This window comes from Lycorma delicatula, chromosome 7 (assembly GCF_047948215.1).
Source record: "Lycorma delicatula isolate Av1 chromosome 7, ASM4794821v1, whole genome shotgun sequence".
Lineage (NCBI taxonomy): Eukaryota > Metazoa > Arthropoda > Insecta > Hemiptera > Fulgoridae > Lycorma > Lycorma delicatula.
The window spans coordinates 62,726,618-62,751,909 of NC_134461.1; the positions used below are offsets into that span (position 1 = coordinate 62,726,618).

The 25,292-nt window shown below is 30.6% G+C and overlaps 1 protein-coding gene across 1 annotated transcript; it reads left to right on the forward strand.

The window, feature by feature from the left end:
• Positions 1-1,704: 1,704 nt before the first annotated feature.
• On the forward strand, positions 1,705-24,672 carry LOC142328304 (cystathionine gamma-lyase-like). Its single transcript, XM_075372011.1, has 8 exons — positions 1,705-1,872; positions 5,184-5,371; positions 7,543-7,642; positions 10,362-10,496; positions 14,990-15,125; positions 17,998-18,150; positions 19,002-19,176; positions 24,525-24,672. The coding sequence occupies exons 1-8, from the start codon at positions 1,705-1,707 to the stop codon at positions 24,670-24,672; spliced, it is 1,203 nt and encodes a 400-aa protein (XP_075228126.1).
• Positions 24,673-25,292: the final 620 nt, after the last annotated feature.

The window sequence follows — 25,292 nt, forward strand, 5'->3', positions numbered from 1 at the left end:
ATAAACAATGGAACTGTTTTTGTAAAACTTAACAGTATAGACTATCAGCTTACAAGAAAGGGCCTTATTTTACTTCCATTGCCATTTTCAATAAATTATCAAACTAATAAATTTAAAAAAATTTACAGAAATATTAGAAAAATTACTCTGCTGTATTTTTAAATAATACTAATTTATAAATAAATTAAAAAATGGAATTTTCTGCATTTCTGTTCAATATGTACATAAATATATGTTCAAATAATTTTCATTAACATCTGCTGAATTGTGAATTATTTTAATTATATTTTATATTTAATAGTGTCATTCATTTACCATCTTATCATTATTTCATGTATTTATTTGTTAAACAATTAACGTGGATTTTAATCAGACCTTGTGTTATTTTGAAGTTAATTTTATATCTTATGATGATGCTGTGATCAAGGTTTTACTATGGTTTCCCTTAATCCATCCATGCAAAAGTTGTTGCAGTTTCCTTTTTTTATTTATGGAGCAGCAGATATACTTATCCCTGATATGAGATATGATTTATTATTGTATACCAAATAGAATAAAAAATTTAATTATTAATTTTGTCCAGCTGCTTTAAATGAACATTGCTACAAACAAACACATGAACATTCTGATTTTTATGAAGTTAATTCTCTCTTTGTGGATACCATTTTACTTTAACTCTCTCATAGGACAGACAATGTATTATTATGTATTTTGATCCATTATAAAGGACACTTTGTTGGGAATGCGTGGGCACTGCAATTCAATCAGTTTTAAAAAAATTAGTACCTCCCTATTCCAGGCAATAAAATACTTTAGTAAATTACTATTAAAAACGATATAATTTAGTTGAAATAAATCATACATGAATGATTATGGTTATTTCACTTAGATGAGAAAGCCACGTATCAGTTACCATTAATGTACCAAAATGTCACAGTAGGTCCAAACCTACTGCGACCATTACCACTTTAGTGGACCTTTACCACTTTTTAACAATATCGATTTTAATAGAAGGTTTCACCACAAATCCTGCTGATGCCAATGCCAAAGAGTAATTGTATATTTTGTATATCTTCTATTACCAATGAAATCATCATTTATTTTCTTGTTGTGAATTAAAAAGTAAAGACTTGAAGATAAAAATTGGCCCCAAAATTATGCAGTTGCACATGCTTCTACATGTAAGAAGTAATGAAACATTTTACAAGGGTTTTCTGTCAAAAGTTGGACTATTATCAAGAATTCAAGAATGTCATTGGGGATTGAGACTTATTGTGTAAACAAAATGCTCAGAATTAGTCTAAGAAAAGTTTTAATCCCAATTTTCATTATTTTTTTTTTCATTTGTAGGAATTCACTCTATTATATATGTTTGTAAGAGAAGTTATTAAGTTAATTTGGAGCTATCTTGATTGTCAATTTGTATGAAAAAATTCTTTTTAATGCTATTACTGTATTACTTGTATATTTTGTATAAGACAAATTAAGTTTAATAAATATATGTAGTTTTTGAAAAAAATGATTCATTTAAACAAATTAAAGTTTTAACATAATGAAAATATGAATTCTTCAAGAACAATTCCTGTATAATCTCAAAACGAGTAATTTTTCATTATCAGTAATTATAAAATGTTGCTCTCTTGGAAAGACTAAAACTGGAAGATATTAAGCATAATAAAAAATAGACTGATTTTTTTTTAATAGATGACACATCCAGAAAATCGTGCTCTTGGTTTTCAAAAGAAGATTGACCCAAATTTTGGAACAAAAACATGTACTGTTGGTCAAGCAGCAGAACAGTGGGGTTATATGGATGCTGTACCACCAATTTGTGTCTCATCAACTTTTAAGCAGATTGAGCCAAATGTAACGGTTAGTATTAATTATATATATATATATTAATTATATATATGTTTACGCCACTGCGTAAAGTTGCGTTATTTCCAATGAATTCAAAGCTAGGGTTGGGTCTTGTTGTTTGTTAGTCTTGGTAAATTTATTACTATGTTTCGTATTGGGCTTGTCATATTTGTATCTGTTTGATTATATTTGTTTGATACCTGGCGTCAGTCAGACGGGCGATTCTGTCATCTTAATAGTGACCGCGTGTTCTTTTCTCGAATTATTTATTGTTGCCTTCACACACCCTTTTTTCTTTCTTTCCCATTCTAAAACATGCACACATCTCTTGTTTTTTACACACACTCTCTCCTGTCCACTGCCTAGGCTTGGTTTTCCTCTCTTTTCATTCATGCCATTTTTTCGGCAGAGTAGATCAGACATTCACGATGTGCAGTCGACTGTGACTTTCTCTCTCAAACTTTGAGATAATTACTTTCATCGTATTCTTACTTATAAACGTCGTGGTCATTCTCTCTTGCTCTTCTCGTCAGCTTTAGTGAATTTCGCAGATTTCTATGTTTCATCTAGCCTCATTTCTTCGACAAGTTTATTTTCAAATCCAGTATTTCATGTCTCTGCTGAAAGTGCTTCATTTACTACAAACCAGCCAATTCCATCAACTCCGAATCTTCTCCAACTGCTTACTACAATTTTATAAATGCAGAATTTCTCCAAACTCATTGCTACAAATCTGAGACGCCACGTCCTGCTCAACCTCTGGTAGGGAACGCTTGTGGCATTTGCATCGGTGACATCCTGGGCCGAGATGAATGAGAGATGTCGTATGCCAACGTTTAAAAGATTACCTTCAGTAAAGCCCATCAGAGCTGGGTATGGTGAGGGTAGTTGGAGAATGTCTTCCTCTAGGGGATCAGGATGTATTATTATATCTTATGTTATTTTGCGTGTAATACAATTTTATTAAAGTTTAATAGTTAGATAGTTGTTTCTAAGTTAGATAAAATAAATTATATTAAATATCATTATCATTAGGCTATTTGTTGTAAATGACAACTTGAAAAGTTATTCAAATGTTTCTTAATTTAATAAAATCATAAACTGAATTTAAAAGTCAGTTTTTTAAGTTAAAATTGCAATTAAATGGATATATAAATATAATTATTTTTGCTAAAAGATAACATCAAAAGAAAATCTGTGTAATAGAAAAGACTTTTTCTCATTTCGTACTCCATTCTTTTAATTTAGAGTAATGATTCTGATGGTTGATTATTGCATTTATTATATGTGTTTTAAGATTTTGACTAGAATTTATAGTTCCTTTTGCCATGAAATCAACAATTTATTCAGAAGTCCGGCCCCAGAAATCTTGCTACAGTCACTTTCTTCTGCGCAGAGTTTACTTGACTTTGTTTTAAAAAGTTCCTGAATGGTGTCATTATTTGGTGTATAGTTATAATTGTACAACTGATCCTTGTTTTACTACAGGTAAAAATATGATCAAGAATTTCATCGGTTTTTACATCAGAAATACAAGAGAAATTTTAAGGTTGCTTCCTTTCAATTTTTTATTATCTTTTTAAACTGATTGAGCACCAAATTTGGTGCTGATTTTTTGTATCCAAGATAATCATTAAAAATTTTGTGTAGAAAGGATCTTGGAATCCTAAGAGAATTACCTAATCTATTACCTGTAGTTGTAGATTTAGTTAAGTTTTCCCTTCTATGTTGTAAGAGGACAATTATTGTCCAAAACAATCATTAATATTTGATTTTTGTTTATTGAACTCAGTGCACCATCTCATATTTGATTTATTTGTAATCTCAACACAATGTTTTTGTGTTATTTGCATTTAAATTTTTGCAGCGTAGATATTGCTTGTATTCAAGAATTAATTCTATTGAATTTTACATTGGGTGGGACTTAATTTTATTTTCACTGATTTTAAATACCTTAACATAACAGTTATAGCTTGTTTACAGTGAAAGCTTAAAAATATTATGTCCCTCTGCTTCTTAGAAGGAAAAGGTAAATATCATTCGTAGTTTAATACTGTGCAGAGTTTTTTTTTTGCGTGGAAGAAGTTTATATATGATATGCAAGAGGCTGTGAAGATGTGATTTAATTGGAGATCTGACAGATTTTGAACCTCTGTTCAGATCAGCTGGCTAACAGTGATTTTACATTGAAGAAATATAAGCCAATGATTACATAATCACTATAGTTATTCAATAACTGCATGTCTGCCTTGCTCTGATGTTATCAGTCTTAGATATTGCAGAATGCAGCTGCTATATTTTACTGCTCTTTTGTGGTGACTATGCTTTTGAGATTAGTAGTCATTTGTGATGTATCATAATTTGAAGCTAATTTTCATTATTTAATAATAATTTTTAAATATACATTTTAAAAAAACTTTATACATTTCCAGAGTTATTTAACAAAAAATGTAAACATTAACTTATTCTTTTAAGTTTGTAATATTATTCATATTGTAATATTTTTATAATTATTTATCAATGACTGTTGATTTAAAGTACAATTCCATGATCAATGTATAACTAGTTATAGGTTCAATTTTGCAGTAATGTGTATCATCATTTATATTTATATCATCCATATTTTATTATTTATGATCTTTTTCCAAGCAATGAAATATTTCACATCATTGTGGATAAGTAGGAATAATGCAGGTTAACAAAATGATCCATCACTTGCAACAGAAATGGTTATATAATTAATTCTATGAAGGATTGAAATGAGGTCTCACCTTTAGATTTCATAAGATGAAAGTTGATATAAGTAAATTAATTATAATTATTTATTATCATATATAAATAAGCAGTATATGAGTAAGTACTATAAGCAGTATTTGTATGAATCTTAAACCTGATCAGCTGAAGAGAAAGAGAAATGGCAATGCTTTTTTATTGTCATTAATTCATTCAAGGACTGTGGATTATTCCACTCAAGGAGACAACTGTTTATTTTGCAGATTTGGACAAATCACATTATACTGAGGGTATTAAAAAGTTGTTGGTCTAAATGTATTGAATTACAAGGTGGACTAATTAAATAAACTTTTTAAAAATTTCTGAAAAATCTTATATTATTCTGTTAGGCCAGGGACATTTTGAAGAGCCCTCATATAACTGACTTTCAATACTGGTTGGAAGGAGGTCATCTGTACAAGTAACTTAAAATCCTCTACTTTCTAGACAGTTCTTTTATTACCTAGATATATGACACTATTGAACTATTTATGTATTATTAAAATATAGTAATAAGGAAATTAAATAATTATGTAAATTGTTTTTTACAGAAATTTATGTATGGTCGTGAAGGAAATCCAAGTAGAAATTTACTGGAACAATGCCTTGCTTCCTTAGATAATGCTAAATATGGTATTTGTTTTGCATCAGGTCTAGGGGCACTGACATCTGTTGTCACTTTATTGAAAACTGGTGATCATATCCTTGCTGTAGATGATCTTTATGGTGGTACAAACAGGTTTGTGTTAATGTTTTACATCTTCATCTTTTTCTTTTATATAACCATTATCATGAGAGAGGGTTGCAAATCTGGAAATCTGCTTATTTTTATCCCATCATATTCTTCTTTGAGAACTTTCTCTGCCTCCATCTTCTATTAAGTTTTTCTTTATACAATCTAACGTTTTCTTGGACTACCTCTACGTCCTCTTCCTTTATATTTCATTTAAAAGTTTTATTTGCAACTCTTCTATTTGGTATTCTTTGTAGAATGCCAAGATTAAGATTTGATCCCTAAACAATTATAATCTTCCCTACCCAGTTTCGTCCTGCAGTTCTCTTAAGTCCTAGGTCTTTTCTTACTCAGATTTCTTATCTTTATTCAATTATTTCTTAAAAATTTAATTTCAGTCATCGGTATTTGACTTTTCTTATGTCTATACAAGACATAAGAAAAGAAGTACATATTAGAACAGAGATGTTCTCATGAAAATTGTCTTTAAACTAAGTGAGACAAAAATAGATGTAGATATATATATATATATATATATATATATAAATATTACCATACACACAACACATACATGTGAGATCCATTAAAGTAAGATCCATTTTGAATTTACTGCCTTTATACGCAATGTAAACAGATGATGCTTGCATAGTTCAGTTATTTCAATCAATAATCAGTTAGCAACAATAGTTCAGTTATTTGTTTGTTAATTGTTTATATTCGCCTATTTATAATAAGTGCTACAATTTGTGATTCCACCAATTGTGAAGTAAGATGAGTAATACAGTTTTTGTGGAAAAAATAATTCTATGGCTGAAATTCACTTAAAATCACATGCTTAAAAAACTACTAAGAAAGTGATTCCTTTCATTTTGAGAAGGGTGCTGAACACACATATGAAGAATGTAGTGGCCAGTCGTTGGTGATTTAACTGAAAAAATGATAAAAAAATAATTAATATATCTAAATTTTGGTACACATATTACTCTTTAACAATTTGATAAAATCTATCAGCTATCTGTTCCATAATATTTATTTCCTGATTGATTGATCTGATCTGAGGATCAAATCTTAATTAAACATTTTTGTAGTTTCTTTTATCTTCAGATTGCTGCTTTCAATTCAGTCATTTGTTTGGATCATTCATTTTTTTACCAGCGTTTTGCTTTTATACTACAAAATTTTGCCTTCTATTAATTTACATTTTCATATTTCCTTATTCTTCCACTGTAGTAATATTTTGGCTTATTTTTTTTTTTACTGTTCTTTCCTTTTCTCCCAAAGTAACAGTGTAATCATTCAATAACTCTTGTTCCTTGGCTTTCTATTTTCTTCTTCACCTCCTTATGAGCTTCATCTATAGCAATGGTATGTGATTAAGGTGAGCGTTCACTGTAGTCTAAATTCCACCAAAAAAGTTTCTTTCAAGTTATCCTTTCTACGCTTTTATAATTTTTGTAAATTCCTTAATTATTTCTTTAATTGCTAGGAGATCTAGAAATCAATGATTACAACTATTTATTGATGAAATAATTATAAACAGTTACTAGTTATTAGTTTGATAATGATTTTAACATCTTTGATTAAAACATGATTCATGTCACCATATATTAATTTTTTTAAAATCCAATTTTAATGTTATGTTAATTACTAAATCCTTTAATTTTAGTAAACAATAAAAAATCTTCATGAAGAAAGAAGCAAACGCAAAAAACTAAACTGACGAATACCATAAAAGTGTTTTACTGACATCTCATAAGCTGAAAATCGTTGAATGTTTATTGGGGCAATAAAAAAAGGAAAAGTAGGATAACAGTGAACATTCTAGAGGGGAAATTCGCAGTGTATTTTTTTTATCATCTGGAAAAGACCATATTCCATTGATTGAGAAGAGTTGGGAGAATAAGAAAGACCAGATTATAACACTTGATCATTTATATTCGTAGTTTTTATGATTATTATAGTTTTAATACATATAAGCTTGAATTGTTTTATTATTTACATGAGGTAAATAGTAATAAAAACGTATATATATGCAAGGCTCAAATAAAATATGCAATACTCTTAATAGATTAACGAATGTAATGAGTTAATAGCATCTACAGAAGTAAGGATAGGTTAAAGTAGCTATTTTCATTTCTCGCAGACAATATTTATTTATTTTTATTTTTTACTTTTAGATTTTTTAGAAATATTGCTCCACGATATGGATTGGAATCTACATTTTTAAATGCTGAAGATCCAGAAAAGTTTGTTTCTGCCATGAAACCTAACACCAAGGTACTGTAAATGTTAATTTCTATTTTAATTAATATTGTTAAACTTTTATAAAAATCTAAAACTTAAAATTATTTTCCTAAGTAATTGGAAATGTGCTTCCTCAAAATCTTTTCAAAACTCTAATTCAATTTCTTCTTTAATAGTATTGAGGGTAGCCCCTCATTGTTCATAGCGGTTGTCTTAAAAACAGTTTAAGCAGTTTGGGGAACCTATCTATATGTTTTAAAATAGTAACAAGATATGCTAAATATATATATGTATTGAACATGATATGTCTGAGTAAAATTGCTTTGGGAATATAATTGCCCTAGATTCCAATTAAGAAATTTTTAGACTAAAAATTAGTTTTAAGTTTGGGTGCAGTATGGCGATCATTTTTGGATCACGTTGTTGAGAATCTGCTAAATGATAAAGTTTAGATTTCTACCTAATTTCAGTTAGTTCTTCACAGTGATCATATGTTGGAGGCAAGTTTTGGGTCCATTCATTCATTTTTGGTTGTTTGAGGCAGCATAAACAAACATATGTTATTTTTCTCTTAATCTAGGTTGAATATACAGCTATCAGCTGATTATTATATTTTATTGATCAATATTTATCCATTGGATTCTAGATTCAGATTGCAATACTAATGTTATATGTATGGTAATCTCAGACATAAACAACATGGCATCTATACTACAGAAAACATTTTGTGTTCTACAATTTATCAAAATAACAATTAAGCTTGAATTTTGACTGTTTCAGGATTGATCCACCCTTGATTAAGAAAATTCATACTGGTATAAACAATTATGTTTCAGGATTGATCCACCCTTGATTAAGAAAATTCATCACTGGTATAAACAATTAGAAGAATTGGGGTTTTTATGTAAGGGGAAGAAGAATCCCGGGAAGCCATACACTTCAGAGGAAAATGTACAACGAATTCAAGAGACTTAAGTTAAGAGATTCAAATGAAGAGTGAAGCCTGAAAAAGTTTACTTGTGCTAGAGAGCTTGCGATCCCTCAACTGTCTGTTTGGTGTGTCTTAAGACGATGCTTCATTTCATGCTATACCAATCACAGTCAGTAATGACAAAAGAAAACAAAGATTTTTGTGATGTGCTCGTAGTTGATATGGAAGAAGATATTTTTTTAGCATGGTTAATTTTTAACTATGAAGCAACATTTCATTTAAATGGTGAAGTTTCACATCAAAATGTTTGCATCTGGGGACTTAAAAAATCTACAAAATATCTGTACAACAGGAGTGAGAATTACCAAAAGTTTATGTTTTTTTGTGTAGTTTCATTTAAAAAAATTTATGGCCCTTCCTTTTTTGAAGAAACACAGTAATTGGGCATTCTTATCTTGAGATGCTGTAGGAATGGCTTTTTCCACAACAAATGAACAATGAAAAATTCATTTTTCACCAAGATGGGGCCTTGCCACATTGGCACAGCTGAGTTTGTTGGTTTCTAAATGAAACGTTGTCTCAATGCTAGAGTGGCCATTGGTGCTACATTCTTGGTCTCTGAGATCCCCAGACATTCAGTTGTATAAATGTTACTTTGTGACATTTTCTTGGAATATGTGAAACAAATTATTTATATACCTTCATTTCGGCTGATTTGGGTCAGCTGAAAACCAGGATCACAGTTGCAGTAACTTCTGTAACAGAAGACTGTCTACAACATGTGGAAGAATTCAGCTTTCGTCTTCATGTTATCCATGCATCAGAATAGAGAGTTCATGGAGAGCATATAGAAAATTCATAACTTGGAAGAGAAATTTTAAATATTTTTTAATAGTATTTAATTTGCCTTTTAATTGTAATCATAATACAATTTATTATGATATATATCTGCTCTAGATTGGGTCATTCTTTTTAAAACACTGTATTTTTTGTATAATTTAGTATCTGACAAAGATATTTTGTTGTTCTATTTTTATATTTTATTTTACGTGTGGGAGGCACACCTTTTACATACAACTTGAAATATAATATTAAAATAACAGTGTGTACAAAATTTCTCTTCTAATACTTATAATCTAATCTAATATTTTCTAATACTTACATCTCTTCTAATACTATTTAACAGCAATCTAAAATTAGTTTTAATTACATATTTAAGTTTCGTAGTTTAAACATGCAAGATTATATGTACAGGACACCACCATGTGTACAGTACATTAAGGTAAATAAGAGTAATAGAAAAAAAAAACGAATATGCACTCTGCAAAAAAATTATGTAAATATTAAAGTAAAATCTATAACTTACTTCTGAAGAACTGAATGTTGAGTTAAAAATAAATTCTGTTGATACATAGTAAATAGATTTGTTGTCATCATCCACAGAATAACAAGTTTTATTCACAATTTGGTTTCATTAAATAATTCTTCTGAAGTTAATGTTTGATAATGTAATGCAAGTGTGATTAATTCACTATGGATATAATAATGGTTACTTTTCACTTCCTAACTTATTATTTTTTTTATAGAGTCCTTTATGACTTCATAATTTTCTTACATATGTGCAATGGTCTAAGTAGGAAAGTTTAGTGATATATTTTTCTTTATGTGTTACATAAACAGCTTTATTTTTGTTAACGGTTCTGTCTTTTTCTGGGAAATCTTATTCAATTTCTTTCTTTTATATTTCATTATATCTTGATCTCCAGTTGTACATAACAGAATATTAATATAAAATTTTATTTTGATTTTTTTTTTTTTCAGTTGATCTGGTTAGAAAGCCCCACAAATCCAACATTAAGAGTATGGGATGTTGAAATGATTAGTAAATTGTCAAAAAAGAAACAGAAAGATGTAATCATTGTTCTAGATAATACATTTTTAACTTCTTACTTCCAGGTATGATTAATATTAATTTGTTTATATGATATAGCTTTTAAACATTTTTGAAATACATTTTTATTATGAAATTTGAATGTATAAAAACTTTTATTGGAAATAAGCTTTATTTGTATCAGTAAGAAATGAACATAGTCAAATACATAAAAATTAAGTTGGCTGACAGGGCATTTCTTCCTTAATACAAACAAGTATTTTTAACCCATTTACATTCAAATTTTTCTCAAGCAAATGGTGTGTAAAATAATTTATTTTTGCAACTTATGCATGCCTACTAACAATTTTAGTCTTTTAAAAAATTGTTTAAAAAATTTAAATGGTGTAAATATACTATTATGTTTATGCACATAAATTGTTTATTTTTATTTTTTGTTAATCTGAAGGACTTTCTGAAAGAAGGCAATTTCCATGAAATATACTAAGAAGTTTCTATTAATTAAGAGAAGTCATAAGAAGTCTCTATATAAATTAGGAATATATTTACTGAAGTAAAATTTAATTTAAATGAAAAAGACTTGTTTTGTTTTACTATAAACAAAGAAACATAACCTTAATCATTGGTTTAAAAGTTGCTATTCACAATAGTACAAAGGCTGGTCTAGTGGTAAATTTGTCATTGCAAATCAGTTGTTTAACAGCTGATTTTCAAAGGTTTGAGATTTAAATCCTAATAAAGGTTAGTTGCTTTTGAACACTGTTAGTTGGTTTGAATACTGTGGACCATACTGGTGTACTTTGGTGGCAGGGGTTTAATTAAACATATGCCTCACACTTGTGTCTGTACAAGACTACACCTCATTTACATACCATACATATTATCCTCATCTCATTCGGCCATGGGGAAGGGGTTGCTTATTGTTCACTAGCTGAACAGATTGCAACATACAGATAAGAAATAAAAAAAATCCCTTTCAGCAAGGTAGAGGTAGATTTCACCAGTGCTAAGTAGGAGATAAAATTGGTTAGCTTGACATTTCTCACACCATCACCCCATTTGGTCGCCCTAAAACATAAGATTGAATGTCTGTGCCACAAACGGCAACTGAGCCTTGAACAGTTTAGTGACCAGTATTCTAATATAGCTCCTAGAGCTTACCTGACAGCCTGAGCGGACTAAGCATAGTGCCATACACCACCGGCTTATGTGTCTCAACTGCTCACTTGTCATATATTTGCTAAAAGGGGTAGGCACTCTCTGTCAACTACTAAAAATACGTATGACATCCATAGTAAAATTTATTTTGTCAAGGCAGCAATTCACTGCCACGCCTAGGTCGCTGAATGTCAGAAAGTACCTGTCCGCCATTTTACAGCGCTTGGAGCCATAATAATTGGCTGGTGGTTAGCCATAGTAAGGGTTAGCTTTCCACTGCAATAAAGTAAGAGTTTTCCCTTAAGCAAACTACAGTTGCTGGTTGAATAAAGCAACTTCATCTAGGATCTCCCACATGGTCAGAAAATGCGGCTCTCGCCAGATTGACTCGCCGCTTGTGAGTGGCCAATTTTCCCCATGACCTCTAAGTTGCAGGGTGGCCCAGTCTCTGGCCCCCCTAGAGCAGGACAGTCAAACATCAGGTGTTCATTTGACTGGACCTCCTTGCAGACGCACAGCTCATCAGTTGCCAGGCGGAACCAAAACAGATATTGGTAGCGTGGTTGGTGAGCACCTGAGCACCCGTTGCCCTTAAAAATGAGCTCAAGTCATACCATCCACCCAGATCTTCTATAAACTTATAAAAGCATCTTCCCTTAATTGTGGTGCCAAGCTTAATCCAGCTGCCATGCTTCAATCGCGAGCCTCTGCAGCCTCTTCCGCAGGCGGGAGATGGGCAACTGAACGAAATTTAGATCCGGTGCATTGTGATCGCTTCGGTACTGGCCCAGCTCGAAACCGCATCCCAAACACCTCGGCCTCCCGGCCTCTTCGCAATCTCCACATGTCTGCCCGAACTTTCACCACTAAATCGATTGGGAGAGCCTTTCCCAATACGGTGGTAGCCACGTAGGAGGTTGTTTTAAAAATACCAGTGCATACAATTAAAGCTCTGCGCTGGGCACTCCTTAAATTTTTAATTCATATCCAACTTGTGCTCAAACGGGCGCCGCGTAAGAGTTCGTGCTTTTGAAGATACTTTTGTGCACCATGTACATTTGACGGCCCAACAACCCGTAGTCTTTCCGAGCAATCCCCCTAAGTTTGTGCATCACTGAAACGGCATCTGCCGCTACTTGCCTAATGTGGCTGCTAAACAGCAACTTTTCATCAAATTAAACATCTAGTTACTTATGAACTCTAAATCTGCTGATTACACAGCCTTTATATTTAATGTGGGGGTTACGATTGTACGATAATTTGTCTGCACCCTTGAGAAGGATAAACTTCGTCTTGGGCACAGAAATCTTTATATTTTGAATGTCCATCCAGCCCTCTGCGGTTTACAAGGCCGCCTGCGCCCGGTCTTCTAGTTGCGGTCGTGAATTACTACGAACTAAAAGGAGTCAGTTATCGGCGAAAGCCTGGGTCGTGACCCCTTCTGGAAATGTCAATCCCAGAAATCCGTCGAATAGCAGGTTCCACAGCAGAGGACCGAGAACGGAACCCTGCGGGTTTCCCTTGGTAACGTATTTTTCCTCGACTAGTTGCGCATCCTTAAATAGAGCCGTACGGTTAGACAAATTGTCACATACCACGGCCTAGGCCTGAGTAGGGGATACAAAATATTGACCAAGATTTTGAGTCATTATATTTTATGTATCAATTTGAAAGTGATTACGGCAATAATCATGTCTACAAGTAAGTGAAAATATATATATATATATATATATATATGTGTGTGTGTGTGTTTTAAACTTTTGAACTGACAGTGATTTTGGGGTCTGGGGGATGTGAAACGTGAAGATATATAAAAATTTTCTGGAAGTCAAATCATGGTACACATGATTTCTTATGAAATCTACATAAAAAGAGTACCAAGAGTATAAAACATTTTCACACTTGGAATTGACATCCATAGAGGAAAAAAGTATCTTAGAATGTGTTACTTTTTCCTCTCTCAACATTTAACAGTGACTGAGATCTACAGTGATATCTTTAAACAAACTTAATTTTGTTAATCTATATAAATAGATATACAATGACTGTGTCTTTATGAATGAATTATCAATGCATATTAGAGGAATAATTGATTATCTGAAATATTTGTATTATGCAATTATTTATTGTTTTTGACCTATGTAAATTTTACTGGAATTTTATAATGGCTTATAAATAACTGCATCACCTTGCAGCTACAGGTTTGAAAAACTTAAAGAAAGCAATTATGATTTACATTTTTTGTCTTACATGCTTTTTGTGTCACTCAAATAAATGATAACGTTAATTCAATTGAAATGCTAATTAATCCCTTTAAATCATAAATTAATATACTGTGGTCACTGTCTCTATCGAAAGAGGAATTTAAATTTACAGAATTTTTAAACAGACTTTTTTTTGTATACTGTTATGAGGGGCGTTAAGAAAGTTTTCCGCCTGAAAAAGATAACACAAAGTTTTTTAGAAATTTAAAAATTTTTCAACATAGTCACCTTGCAATTTGATTCATTTAGACCAGTGACTTTGCAAATTTTTTAAACTCTTGATTTAATACCTTAGGATTTGTCCAAATCTGCAAAATGGGTGGATGTCTCAGCTTTGATCTTATCATTTGAAGTGAATCTTTATCCAGTGAGCTACTTCTTCAAGTATGGAAAGAAGCCAATTACAGTATACATGGAAGCACTTTGAAGAATAGGTCATGTAGTTTTGTAGCAACAAACTGAAACATGTGTGCAAACTCATTATCATGGTCAAAGAGTACTTTCTTTTTAGCCACATGAGGATGTTTAGCCTGAAAAGCAAACTTCAATTGGACCAGTAGTGAAGTGTAAAACCTCCCAGTGATATTCCTGCCTTTTTCCAGTAGTCTATATGCACTACACCCCAAGAATAAAAAAAAAACCCATCGAAATGAACTTCTCTGCAGATAAAACTGTTTTCACTTTCTTTGGCATACCTTCATCTGCTCCCACCCACTGATTGGTCTCAGTTTATAATAGTGAATCCCTGTTTCATCTATTGTTATAAAATGTCTAAGAAACTCAATGTTATCATGTTTAAATAAGTCTAAATACATTTGAGAAATATTTGCATTTGACAAATGCATCTTTGGCTGACTATTAACAAATGTGGCACTCATCAAGCAGAAAGGTTTTCATACCCAAAACACCGTATAATAAATAATGGAGATGTTTATTCATCAGGGTTAAACCTTTATAACAAAGTACTTGTTAACAGCATGCCATTTTAAGTATCATTATTGATAAAAATCATAATCATTTGATCTTGTGCCATCTCTGTGACAGACCAAGAACTTTCTGAACAAGCTTCATATTTTATAATAAAAAAAGATGGTTTAAATCATTTTATTTTATGTGTGTTTTTTAATTATTTTTAGAGACCTCTTGAGCTTGGTGCTGATATTGCTATGTATTCTGCCACCAAATACTTGAATGGCCATGCTGATGTAATTATGGGTGCATTGACATTGAATGACGATGAATTGTTTAATCGTTTAAAATACAATCAAAACAGTAAGTATATTTTTTTTAATCATAGCCATTTTGATATCAAAGTTTTCTAATAATGGTAACTGTGAGGTGTACAGCAAAAAGTAAGGAATTGTTGCTAATTAAAAGTGATTAATTTACTAAATAAGATGTTTTATGTACTATAGTTTCTGCTGGTTTAACAGATAGTTTGCAGCCATAAAATTTTGCCATTTGTTGTGGTTTGCTTTCCACTTATAAATAATGATGTTTATAGTAAATGGTTTTGTCAGTTGTGAAATCCAGTATGTTCATTTTTTTCAGCACAAAGGGTTGGCAAAATTCACAATAAATATTTTGCAGTTTATGAGCCTGTATAGCAGTAAAAAGTGATGTACTGTAAAAGACAGATTGTGGCTACCGAAAGTTTAATAAAATCTGTACAGATATTTATAATAAAAGAAGTAGGAGTGTTCAATTGGATGATCTTGAATAAATTCCATATAACGGAATAGTTGACAAGTTTACCAAGACATACAGTGATCAGCACCAGCCAATGGTTTTCTGGCTCTGTGTGTAGAGAAGATAATTGCTCAAGTCAGTTGCCAGTATTTGAAGCGATCTGTGATTCCATTGTTGCACAGTCTGTCAGACATAGTGCGTTTTAATTATTTTTTTATACTATATTTACATAATATCTTTTATTACTTATCTTTATTACTTATCTATAATATCTTTTTTAACTAAACTGAAGTGTATTTCTGGTTAATTTAATTAAATCACAAGAAGAATGGAAAAAATTCACGTGAAACAATTACTTAATAAAGATTTTTTTGATAAATGTGAGTAATTTGTGAAAAGTAGCAGTTAATATTGAATTAAATTCTTCATATTTTCTTATTTCAGAGTAAATTATACAAATGAACTTTCCATGGTTTATCTCCTCAATCAGGGTATACATGATCCTTGTTGTTTTACCCTTCCAGCAATAATACAGTAATGATAAATGAAGTATTTGCCTACATATTTATCACATATTTTTATTTATTTTTCCTATATTTTAACTTTTTCTTCCACGATAGACTGGCATTGTAACCTGATACATCAAATGTAATTATAAATGATAATTTTTATTGCTATTGAAGAGCGACTCTATGAACACTTCAAATAAATAAGTAAGTGTCATTACTTTTAATAATCGAATCAATAAACAATTCAGTTAAAACAGCCATATGTGCGTCAGTCAATATGCTTAAATGCATTTATAATAGTACACAGGGTACTATTTTATTTTATATATTTATTTTTTATTATATATTTTACATAACCAGATTTTTTACTACAATTACATGATAATTTCAAGTAAAATTATATATTTTCCAGGTTAATTTATCATTTAAGAACTCAAAAATTATAATTAATTATAGTAAAATGGAATCACATTTATTCATTGTTACAATTTCATTACATTCTACCTATATCTCTCTCTCAGAATCTCTCAAACTAGAATCTAGAAAGTGAAGATTTATCAGTTATATACTTCCAGAACAATAATAAAATCTTTAAATATAAATTACCATACTTTTATTCCATCCATGCTTTTCTAGGTAATATAGTATATATTGTATATTTATTTATTTATAAATAAAAATAAAATGGCAAACTGTAATTATTATTTGCAATTATAAAAATATCACTACAAAATGTAGTAAAAGCTTTTTTCTCCTTGACTCAAGAAGATTATCAAAGAAATTTTGTATATTCCAAGAACTATTGCAATATTATGTGTTACAAAAATAAATTTGTATGTTCGGTTTCATTAGCAATAATATTTTCTAATAAGAATTACTCATTATAGTTTATAAAGTTTAAATTCCGAGATGAGCAGTAGTTATACCTGGGGTAAATGAAGTTCTGTTGGTATACCGTTAATTGCAGTGAAGGGGAGGACAGCTTAGTTTAGACATCTAAATGTAATTATTAACAATAAATGCATCAGTGCTGTTAAAGAATGAGTCAATAAATGCTTCAATCAAAATAGCTGTCTGGGAAATGAATATGCCTCTTATACTCTGACTGATCAGAAACTTCTCAAAATCTGCCAAAAATAAAGACTACAAGAAAGCACTTGTAGTAGACTTATCTTGTAGTAGTCCCCTGCCAAGTTCTACACATCTAGCACTTAATTTTGTAAACTACACATTTATGTGTACCATCTTTTGTTTGATTTTTTCCTTGTTTTTTCTTTCCTCATTATTTTAAAATACCGAGCTATCCTAATATTATTCTCAGTATATTGTCAATCATACTTCCTGTATTTATAAGAGCTCTTACTTTTACATTGCTCACATGATCTCTTTTTGTCTTGCTCTAACTTGATTTTCTAATAAATTTCATCTCGACAATCAGCAGATCATTTTCCTCCTAAGTTACCTAAGCATGCCAGAATCCATGTGAGGTATATGTTTGCTTTGTTTATTTTTCTTTACTCCTGTTAATCCTCTAGTAACCTGATAAAAATCTCTTGCTCTCTTATATTCTTATTTTCTGCTAGCTCATTACCCAAACATGCTAAATTATATATCTTCTCTGATTCCATGACAGGATGTAATTGGATTTCCTCCATCCACATCTAATACATTCATGCATATACATTATTTTCTCCTTCCATTATACTGAAATTTCTTTTTCTATTAAAAACTAAATAATTCTAAAACTATGTTTATAGAATTTAGGGGCAATTAAAGATTATTTAATATTAATGTAAATAATAAAAATGAACATTAGTTGCAATATTCAAATAGGTGGTTTTCCTTTATCCTTAAAAATTATTTAATGAATTGATAATAGATTTTTATTATTATTGTAATGTAGATTATGGCTAATATTATTTATAAACATTAATTTCCTGTTTTAGGTACAGGAATAATTCCATCTCCCATCGACTGTTTCCTTGTTAATCGTAGTATCAAAACTTTGCACTTAAGAATGGATGAGCATATGAGAAACGGTCTTGCAGTCGCTAAATATTTAGAAGCGCATCAGGATATTGAAAAAGTTCTACATCCAGGTATGTAGTAACATGTTTAAATCTATCATATACTTTGATGGAACAATAAGTAATTTTGTTGAATGATTTCGGTTTTTAATAGGAGGCACTTGGATTTTTATGTTAAAACAAAGGTCTTTTTCAGATAAAAAGTGATTAAGAACTACAAATATATTGAATGTCATTATAAATTTATTTGGTAGTTATTCAACTAACATTATTCTGATGGACAAGGTTCCAGATGAAAACATTTTATCCATATAAAATTTTTTTCTGTAAAATTCCTGAACTTTTTAATCAAAAATATATTCCAATTAATTTAGGGTAAGGTAAGCAGAAAATTAGATTATGTAGAAAGAAGGATATTATGAAATGACTGTTGTCTCATGTTTTCCAAAAAAAGAAAAAACTGACTAATTAATAGTAATTTGTATGCTAGTTAATAGTGATTTGTGTGTGATTATTCTGCCCTCTGAAAGAAATACATTGTGAAGAATGCCCTCAGTCAAATAAAACTATCAGCATGATTTTAATGTTTGTTATCATTTGTCTTACTTTTTTCAGTTATGGGGACCCTTATAATGATAGAGATTTTGTTTCAACATTATACCCATAGATCTGAGTTTCATCTCCAGTAATGATATTTATACAGTTTTCATCTTCATTAGCTCGATTCAGAAGCTACTTTCTTTAGATCTGATACATTGGGTACATTGTCTCATTTGATTTTACAAAAATGATTTGATTGTGTTTACATTATCTACTCTGAATTAACTAAATTTCATTGTATAGTCCATTAGGAAATTGACAAAGGAGCTGTAGTCTTCTTTATTAAATTTTTAAAATTGGTATCATGTTTAAATAATTTTCAGGTCTACCTTCACATCCACACCATAAATTAGCATTACGTCAGTGGTCTGGATACAGCAGCATGGTTTCATTTTACCATAAATATGGTTTAAATGAGAGTAAGAAATTCTTGCAATCGCTCAACATTTTCTCTCTTGCTGAAAGTCTTGGGTGTCATAAAAGTTTGGCAGAAATTCCGTAAGTATTTGTCTCACTAATTAATGATTAATTGATTTAATTTACAGGTGATGTAGTCTTCTCTGAATTACATAACATTATTTAATTAATTTGTTAAGATAGTTGTTTAAATTTTAACACTATTAAATATGAACATTTTGAATTTTCTTGGTAAAATATTCCGGAGGTAAACTAGTCCCCCGTTCGGATCTCCTGGTGGGGACTACTAAGGAAGGGGACACCAGAAAATTAAAAAATAACATTCTACGAGTCGGAGCGTGGAATGTTAGAAGTTTAAAAAAGGTTGGTAGGCTAGAAAATTTAAAAAGGGAAATGGATAGGATAAATGTGGATGTAGTAGGAATTAGTGAGGTTCGGTGGGAAGAGGAAGGCGACTTTTGGTCAGGTGATTTTTAGAATAATTAACTCAGCTTCAAATAATGGGCAGGAGTAGGTTTCATAATGAACAAGAAGATAGGGAAGAGAGTAGTGTATTTCAAAACGCATAGCGATAGAATCAATGTAATAAGGATAAAATCAAAACCTAAACCGACAACGATTGTTAACTTCTATATGCCTACAAGCGCCCATGATGATGATGAGGTAGAGTGTATATACGAAGAGACTGATGAACAATTAAGCACGTAAAAGAAGATGAAAATTTAATAATAGTTGGAGGTTGGAGATTGGAATGCAAGCATTGGAAAAGGCAAGGAACAAAATATAGTGGGTGAATATGGGCTGGTCAAAAGGAATGAAAGAGGGGACCGACTTGTAGAGTTTTGCACGAAGTATAATTTAGTAATTGCCAACACCCAATTTAAAAATCATAATAGAAGAATATACACTTGGAAAAAGCCAGGCGATACTGCCAGGTATCAGATAGATTATATCATGGTTAAGCAAAGATTTAGAAATCAACTCGTTGACTGCAAAACTTACCCTGGAGCAGACATTGATAGTGACCATAATTTGGTGATAATGAAATGTAGATTGGGGTTTAAAAACCTGAAGAAAAGGTGTCAGATGAATTGGTGGAATTTAGAGAAGCTTGAGGAAGAGGAGGTAAAGAAGATTTTTGAGGAGGACATCGCAAGAGGTCTGAGTAAAAAAGATAAGGTAGAAAATGTAGAAGAAGAATGGGAGAATGTTAAAAAGGAAATTCTTAAATCAGCAGAAGCAAACTTAGGCGGAATAAAGAGAACTAGTAGAAAACCTTGGGTTTCAAACGATTGCAGCTGATGGATGAACGTAGAAAATATAAGAATGCTAGTGATGAAGAAAGTAAAAGGAACTATCGGCAATTAAGAAATGCTATAAACGGGAAGTGCAAACTGGCGAACGAAGAGTGGATTAAAGAAAAGTGTTCAGAAGTGGAAAGAGAAATGAACATTGGTAAAATAGACGGAGCATACAGGAAAGTTAAGGAAAATTTTGGGTTACATAAATTAAAATTAATAATGTGTTAAACAAAGATGGTACACCAATATATTATACGAAAGGTAAAGTCGATAGATGGGTGGAATATATTGAAGAGTTATATGGAGGAAATGAATTAGAAAATGGTGTTATAGAGGAAGAAGAGGAAGTTGAGGATGATGAAATGGTAGAAACAATACTGAGATCTGAATTTAAGAGAGCATTAAAAGATTTAAATGGCAGAAAGGCTCCTGGAATAGACGGAATACCTGTAGAATTACTGCACAGTGCAAGTGAGGAAGCGATTGATAGATTATACAAACTGGTGTGTAATATTTATGAAAAAGGGGAATTTCCGTCAGAATACAAAAAAAGTGTTATAGTCATGTTACCAAAGAAAGCAGGGGCAGATAAATGTGAAGAACACAGAACAATTAGTTTAACTAGTCATGCATCAAAAATCTTAACTAGAATTCTATACAGAAGAATTGAGAGGAGAATGGAAGAAATGTTAGGAGAAGACCAATTTGGTTTCAGGAAAAGTATAGGTACAAGGGAAGCAATTTTAGGCCTCAGATTAATAGTAAAAGGAAGATTAAAGAAAAACAAACCAACATACTTGGCGTTTATAGACCTAGAAAAGGCATTCGATAACGTAGATTGGAATAAAATGTTCAGCATTTAAAAAAAATTAGGGTTCAAATACAGAGATAGAAGAACAATTGGTAACATGTACAAGAACCAAACAGCAACAGTAATAATTGAAGAACATAAGAAAGAAACCGTAATAAGAAAGGGAGTCCGACAAGGATGTTCCCTATCTCCGTTACCTTTTAATCTTTACATGGAACTAGCAGTTAATGATGTTAAAGAACAATTTAGATTCGGAGTAACAGTACAAGGTGAAAAGATAAAGATGCTACGATTTGCTGATGATATAGTAATTCTAGCCGAGAGTAAAAAGGATTTAGAAGAAACAATGAATGGCATAGAAGAATTCCTACGCAAGAACTATCACATGAAAATAAACAAGAACAAAACAAAAGTAATGAAATGTAGTAGAAATAACAAAGATGGACACCTGAATGTGAAAATAGGAGGAGAAAAGATTATGGAGGTAGAAGAATTTTGTTATTTGGGAAGTAGAATTACTAAAGATGGACAAAGCAGGAGCAATATAAAATGCCGAATAGCACAAGCTCAACGAGCCTTCAGTAAGAAATATAATTTGTTCACATCAAAAATTAATTTAAATGTCAGGAAAAGATTTTTGAAAGTATATGTTTGGAGTGTCGCTTTATATGGAAGTGAAACTTGGACAATTGGAGTATCTGAGAAGAAAAGATTAGAAGCTTTTGAAATGTGGTGCTATAGGAGAATGTTAAAAATCAGATGGGTGGATAAAGTGACAAATGAAGAGGTATTGCGGCAAATAGATGAAGAAAGAAGCATTTGGAAAAATATAGTTAAAAGAAGAGACAGACTTATAGGCCACATACTAAGGCATCCTGGAATAGTCGCTTTAATATTGGAAGGATAGGTAGAAGGAAAAAATTGTGTTGGCAGGCCACGTTTGGAATATGTAAAACAAATTGTTAGGGATGTAGGATGTAGAGGGTATACTAAAATGAAACGACTAGCACTAGATAGGGAATCTTGGAGAGCTGCATCAAACCAGTCAAATGACTGAAGACAAAAAAAAAGAAAAAAAGTAAAATCATAATAATCAAATTACTCTAAAGAAAACATTTTCATCTATGTTGAGTTACCTTACTATTATTCTTAGAATTTCTACAAGGAATGTCTTAAAAGTAAATAAAATACAGTAAAACTTACACTGTAACCTGAATTCACAACAAAACCCACCCTTTCTAAAAATATTTGCTTATAACTATGAATTTCATTAAAAATTAAATGTTAAGTTCCCTTGATATAATAATAACAACCTATTATAGTGAACTTGAAAACAGAAACAATTTTCTTCCCATTTAAAAAAAAAAAAACTAAACATTTAAAAAAACGGAATTTGTAATTTTAAATATTTCTTATAGACATGACATATTTCATACTTATTACTAATATTTCTGATAGGCCATTTAGGATTTTTCAAAAAACTAACAAAAAATTCCACTTTTTTTATCATCTAGAGAAGTTTGACTTATGTTTTTTTTTTGTTTTTAGCACTTTCAATTGTATTGAACCTACTAACTTTCCATAGTAACTTCTTGAAACAAAATGATCAGGAACAAGATTGTTAAAACATATTGTTTTGTGATAATTCTATTACCTTTCAAAAATGGCTTCATTTCAATCCCTTTTTCAAGTTACATGTTGCTGTGACACAGATTCCAGTAGGAAATTAACAAATGCTGATGAACAAATTCAATAAATACGACAAAAATAACAATGTAATAAACAAATAATATAATATATAAATTGTTTGTAAATGGTGTTAGAGATTATATTTTACTCTTAATAGTATCACAGTTATTGTATCACTGTCTTAATAAAAAAATTCTCTATTCAAGTTGTAACTAACAGTTTCATTGTAAAAATACAATATTGTTCAAACTAATTCACAATGATAGTAAGTATACATATGATAGTAAGTAAGTGCATTTACTTAATAATTTTCTATATAGCTATTTTCAACTTCAACACATTTTTCAAAAAATTTCACTAGGTTTCTTCAAGAAATTCTGCCACCAGTAACTTAAACTATGCAATAACGCCATTTTTCAGTCTTTAAGGGGAAGAAAAGAAAAATATAGTTGCTGTGAGCTAAGTCAGGACTATAGGGTAGATTATTGATGATTTTTCCAACCACCTAACTGTCTGATTTCCCTTTTGTGGTCGGGCTGATGATACAAAACAAAATCCTGTGGAATAGCATACCATGTTGTTTTATTTCATAGTTCTTATAAGATTTTTTAATGTTTTGCAATACGTACCTGCATTCACAGTAGTTCTGCAATCTTGAAATTTCACAAGCAAGACACCCTCTTTTCCCCCAAAAAAACTGTACTGTAGCCGTAAGTTTGTTTACTGGTTGTTCTTGTTTGAACTTCAGTTTAGAAGTTAATGAATTGCTGCCATCATATTGACTGGTGCTTTGTCTTGATGTTTGAGTAAGAAATCTAGGTTTCATCTCTGGTAAGAATGTGATCAAGTAATTCATCACTTTCAATTTTATAATGCTCCTAAAAATTAATGGGCTACAGCAATATGTTTTTCTTTGTGTGTGTGCGCACACACGCGTGTCAGTTAACAACTTTGCCACCTATTTTTTCAGTCAAAACTTCATAAATCAAAGATGGTGAATCATCAAAGATAGGTGTGATGCACTAGTTTTTACAATTTTTTTAATCAAATCATCCACTATCACCAAAAACCGACCACTACATTCTTTATCATGAATGTTTGATTGCCCTTCTTGAAATGAACATCATTGTCTTGCATTAAAATCATTCATAATATTTGGCACATTAACATTACAAATATGCCTGTGAATTGCAGCTGCAGAATTATTTTTACCATTAAAAATCAGATTACTCCTTGTACTTCATACTCAGCGGGATCACAAATTGTAGCAATTATAAATTGGTAAATATAAACAACTAACAACAACATTACTTAATTGCTGTTTAATATTGTTGCTAACAGCTAACTATTGATTGAACTGAGCTGTGCAATCTGTTTATGTAGCATATGCAGACAGTGAATTCTAAATGGACCTTATTCTAAAAACACGCCTCATAATATGTCTCCCACAATAGAATTTAGATATGTTGCAAAAATAGAATTGTGATTTTTATTTTATTCAGTATGAGGAAGGATATTATATAAACATATTTTAATTATAAATACATATGTCTTATGTTGATTCAGATTATATTTTTAGCTTACATGTATTTTATATGTATATTTTTAGATTTAATTATATTTTTCAGCATACTTATGACTCATGCATCAGTTCCTGCCAATGAAAGATCTGAACTTGGAATCATGGAAAATCTTATTCGTTTATCTGTTGGTCTAGAATCAATACCTGATCTCCTTGAAGATTTGGGTCAAGCTCTAAAAGCTATGAAAATATAACTTCCTACATTAATTAAATAAAGAATAAAATTAAGTATCGAAGGGGGAAAATAATTAAATAATTGAAAAAAAAAGAATTATTTATAACTTGTTAACTTAATAAAAATATTATTTTGATATTCTAAGTTTTACTTTCTTCATTTATTTATCCTGTTTGTTCTGCATAATAATACATGAAATGTTAGGGTTATTAATGTTGGTTTGATGAAATGTTAAGATCCAGACTTTTATTTAAATATTTTTTTTTATATCCAAATTTTCGGAGGTATGTATAGTTCAGTTTACAATATCCACTCTTCACACCCATTCAACAGATTTTATAACCATTTTTTCTTGGAGAATATTACACTTCCCACTTTTTTCACTCTGGCAATTTTCATTGCCAATTGTAATATTTTTCATGATAATTATCCTACTTTTAATCCCTTCTTTTTCAAATACAAGATGGAATATTCTCTGTTTAAAAAAAAAAATTAACATTAAAAAACTAACATTAAAAAATCAAATTTTAAAATAAAATTATCTGAGAAATATATACTTTTATAAGTTGTTAACATTAATAGCTGAATAACAAGTTATGTGTGTTATATTTGAATAATTTTAAAAGTTCACATAAGTTA

What these genes read in the sequence shown, in the direction of transcription:
- LOC142328304 (XM_075372011.1), top strand. Translation starts at nt 1,705, where the DNA reads ATGACACATCCAGAAAATCGTGCTCTTGGTTTTCAAAAGAAGATTGAC. An exon ending in TTTAAAATACAATCAAAACA is followed by an intron (nt 15,126 to 17,997) that starts GTAAGTATATTT and finishes TTCCTGTTTTAG; the next exon opens with GTACAGGAATAATTCCATCT. An exon ending in AAAAGTTTGGCAGAAATTCC is followed by an intron (nt 19,177 to 24,524) that starts GTAAGTATTTGT and finishes TATATTTTTCAG; the next exon opens with CATACTTATGACTCATGCAT.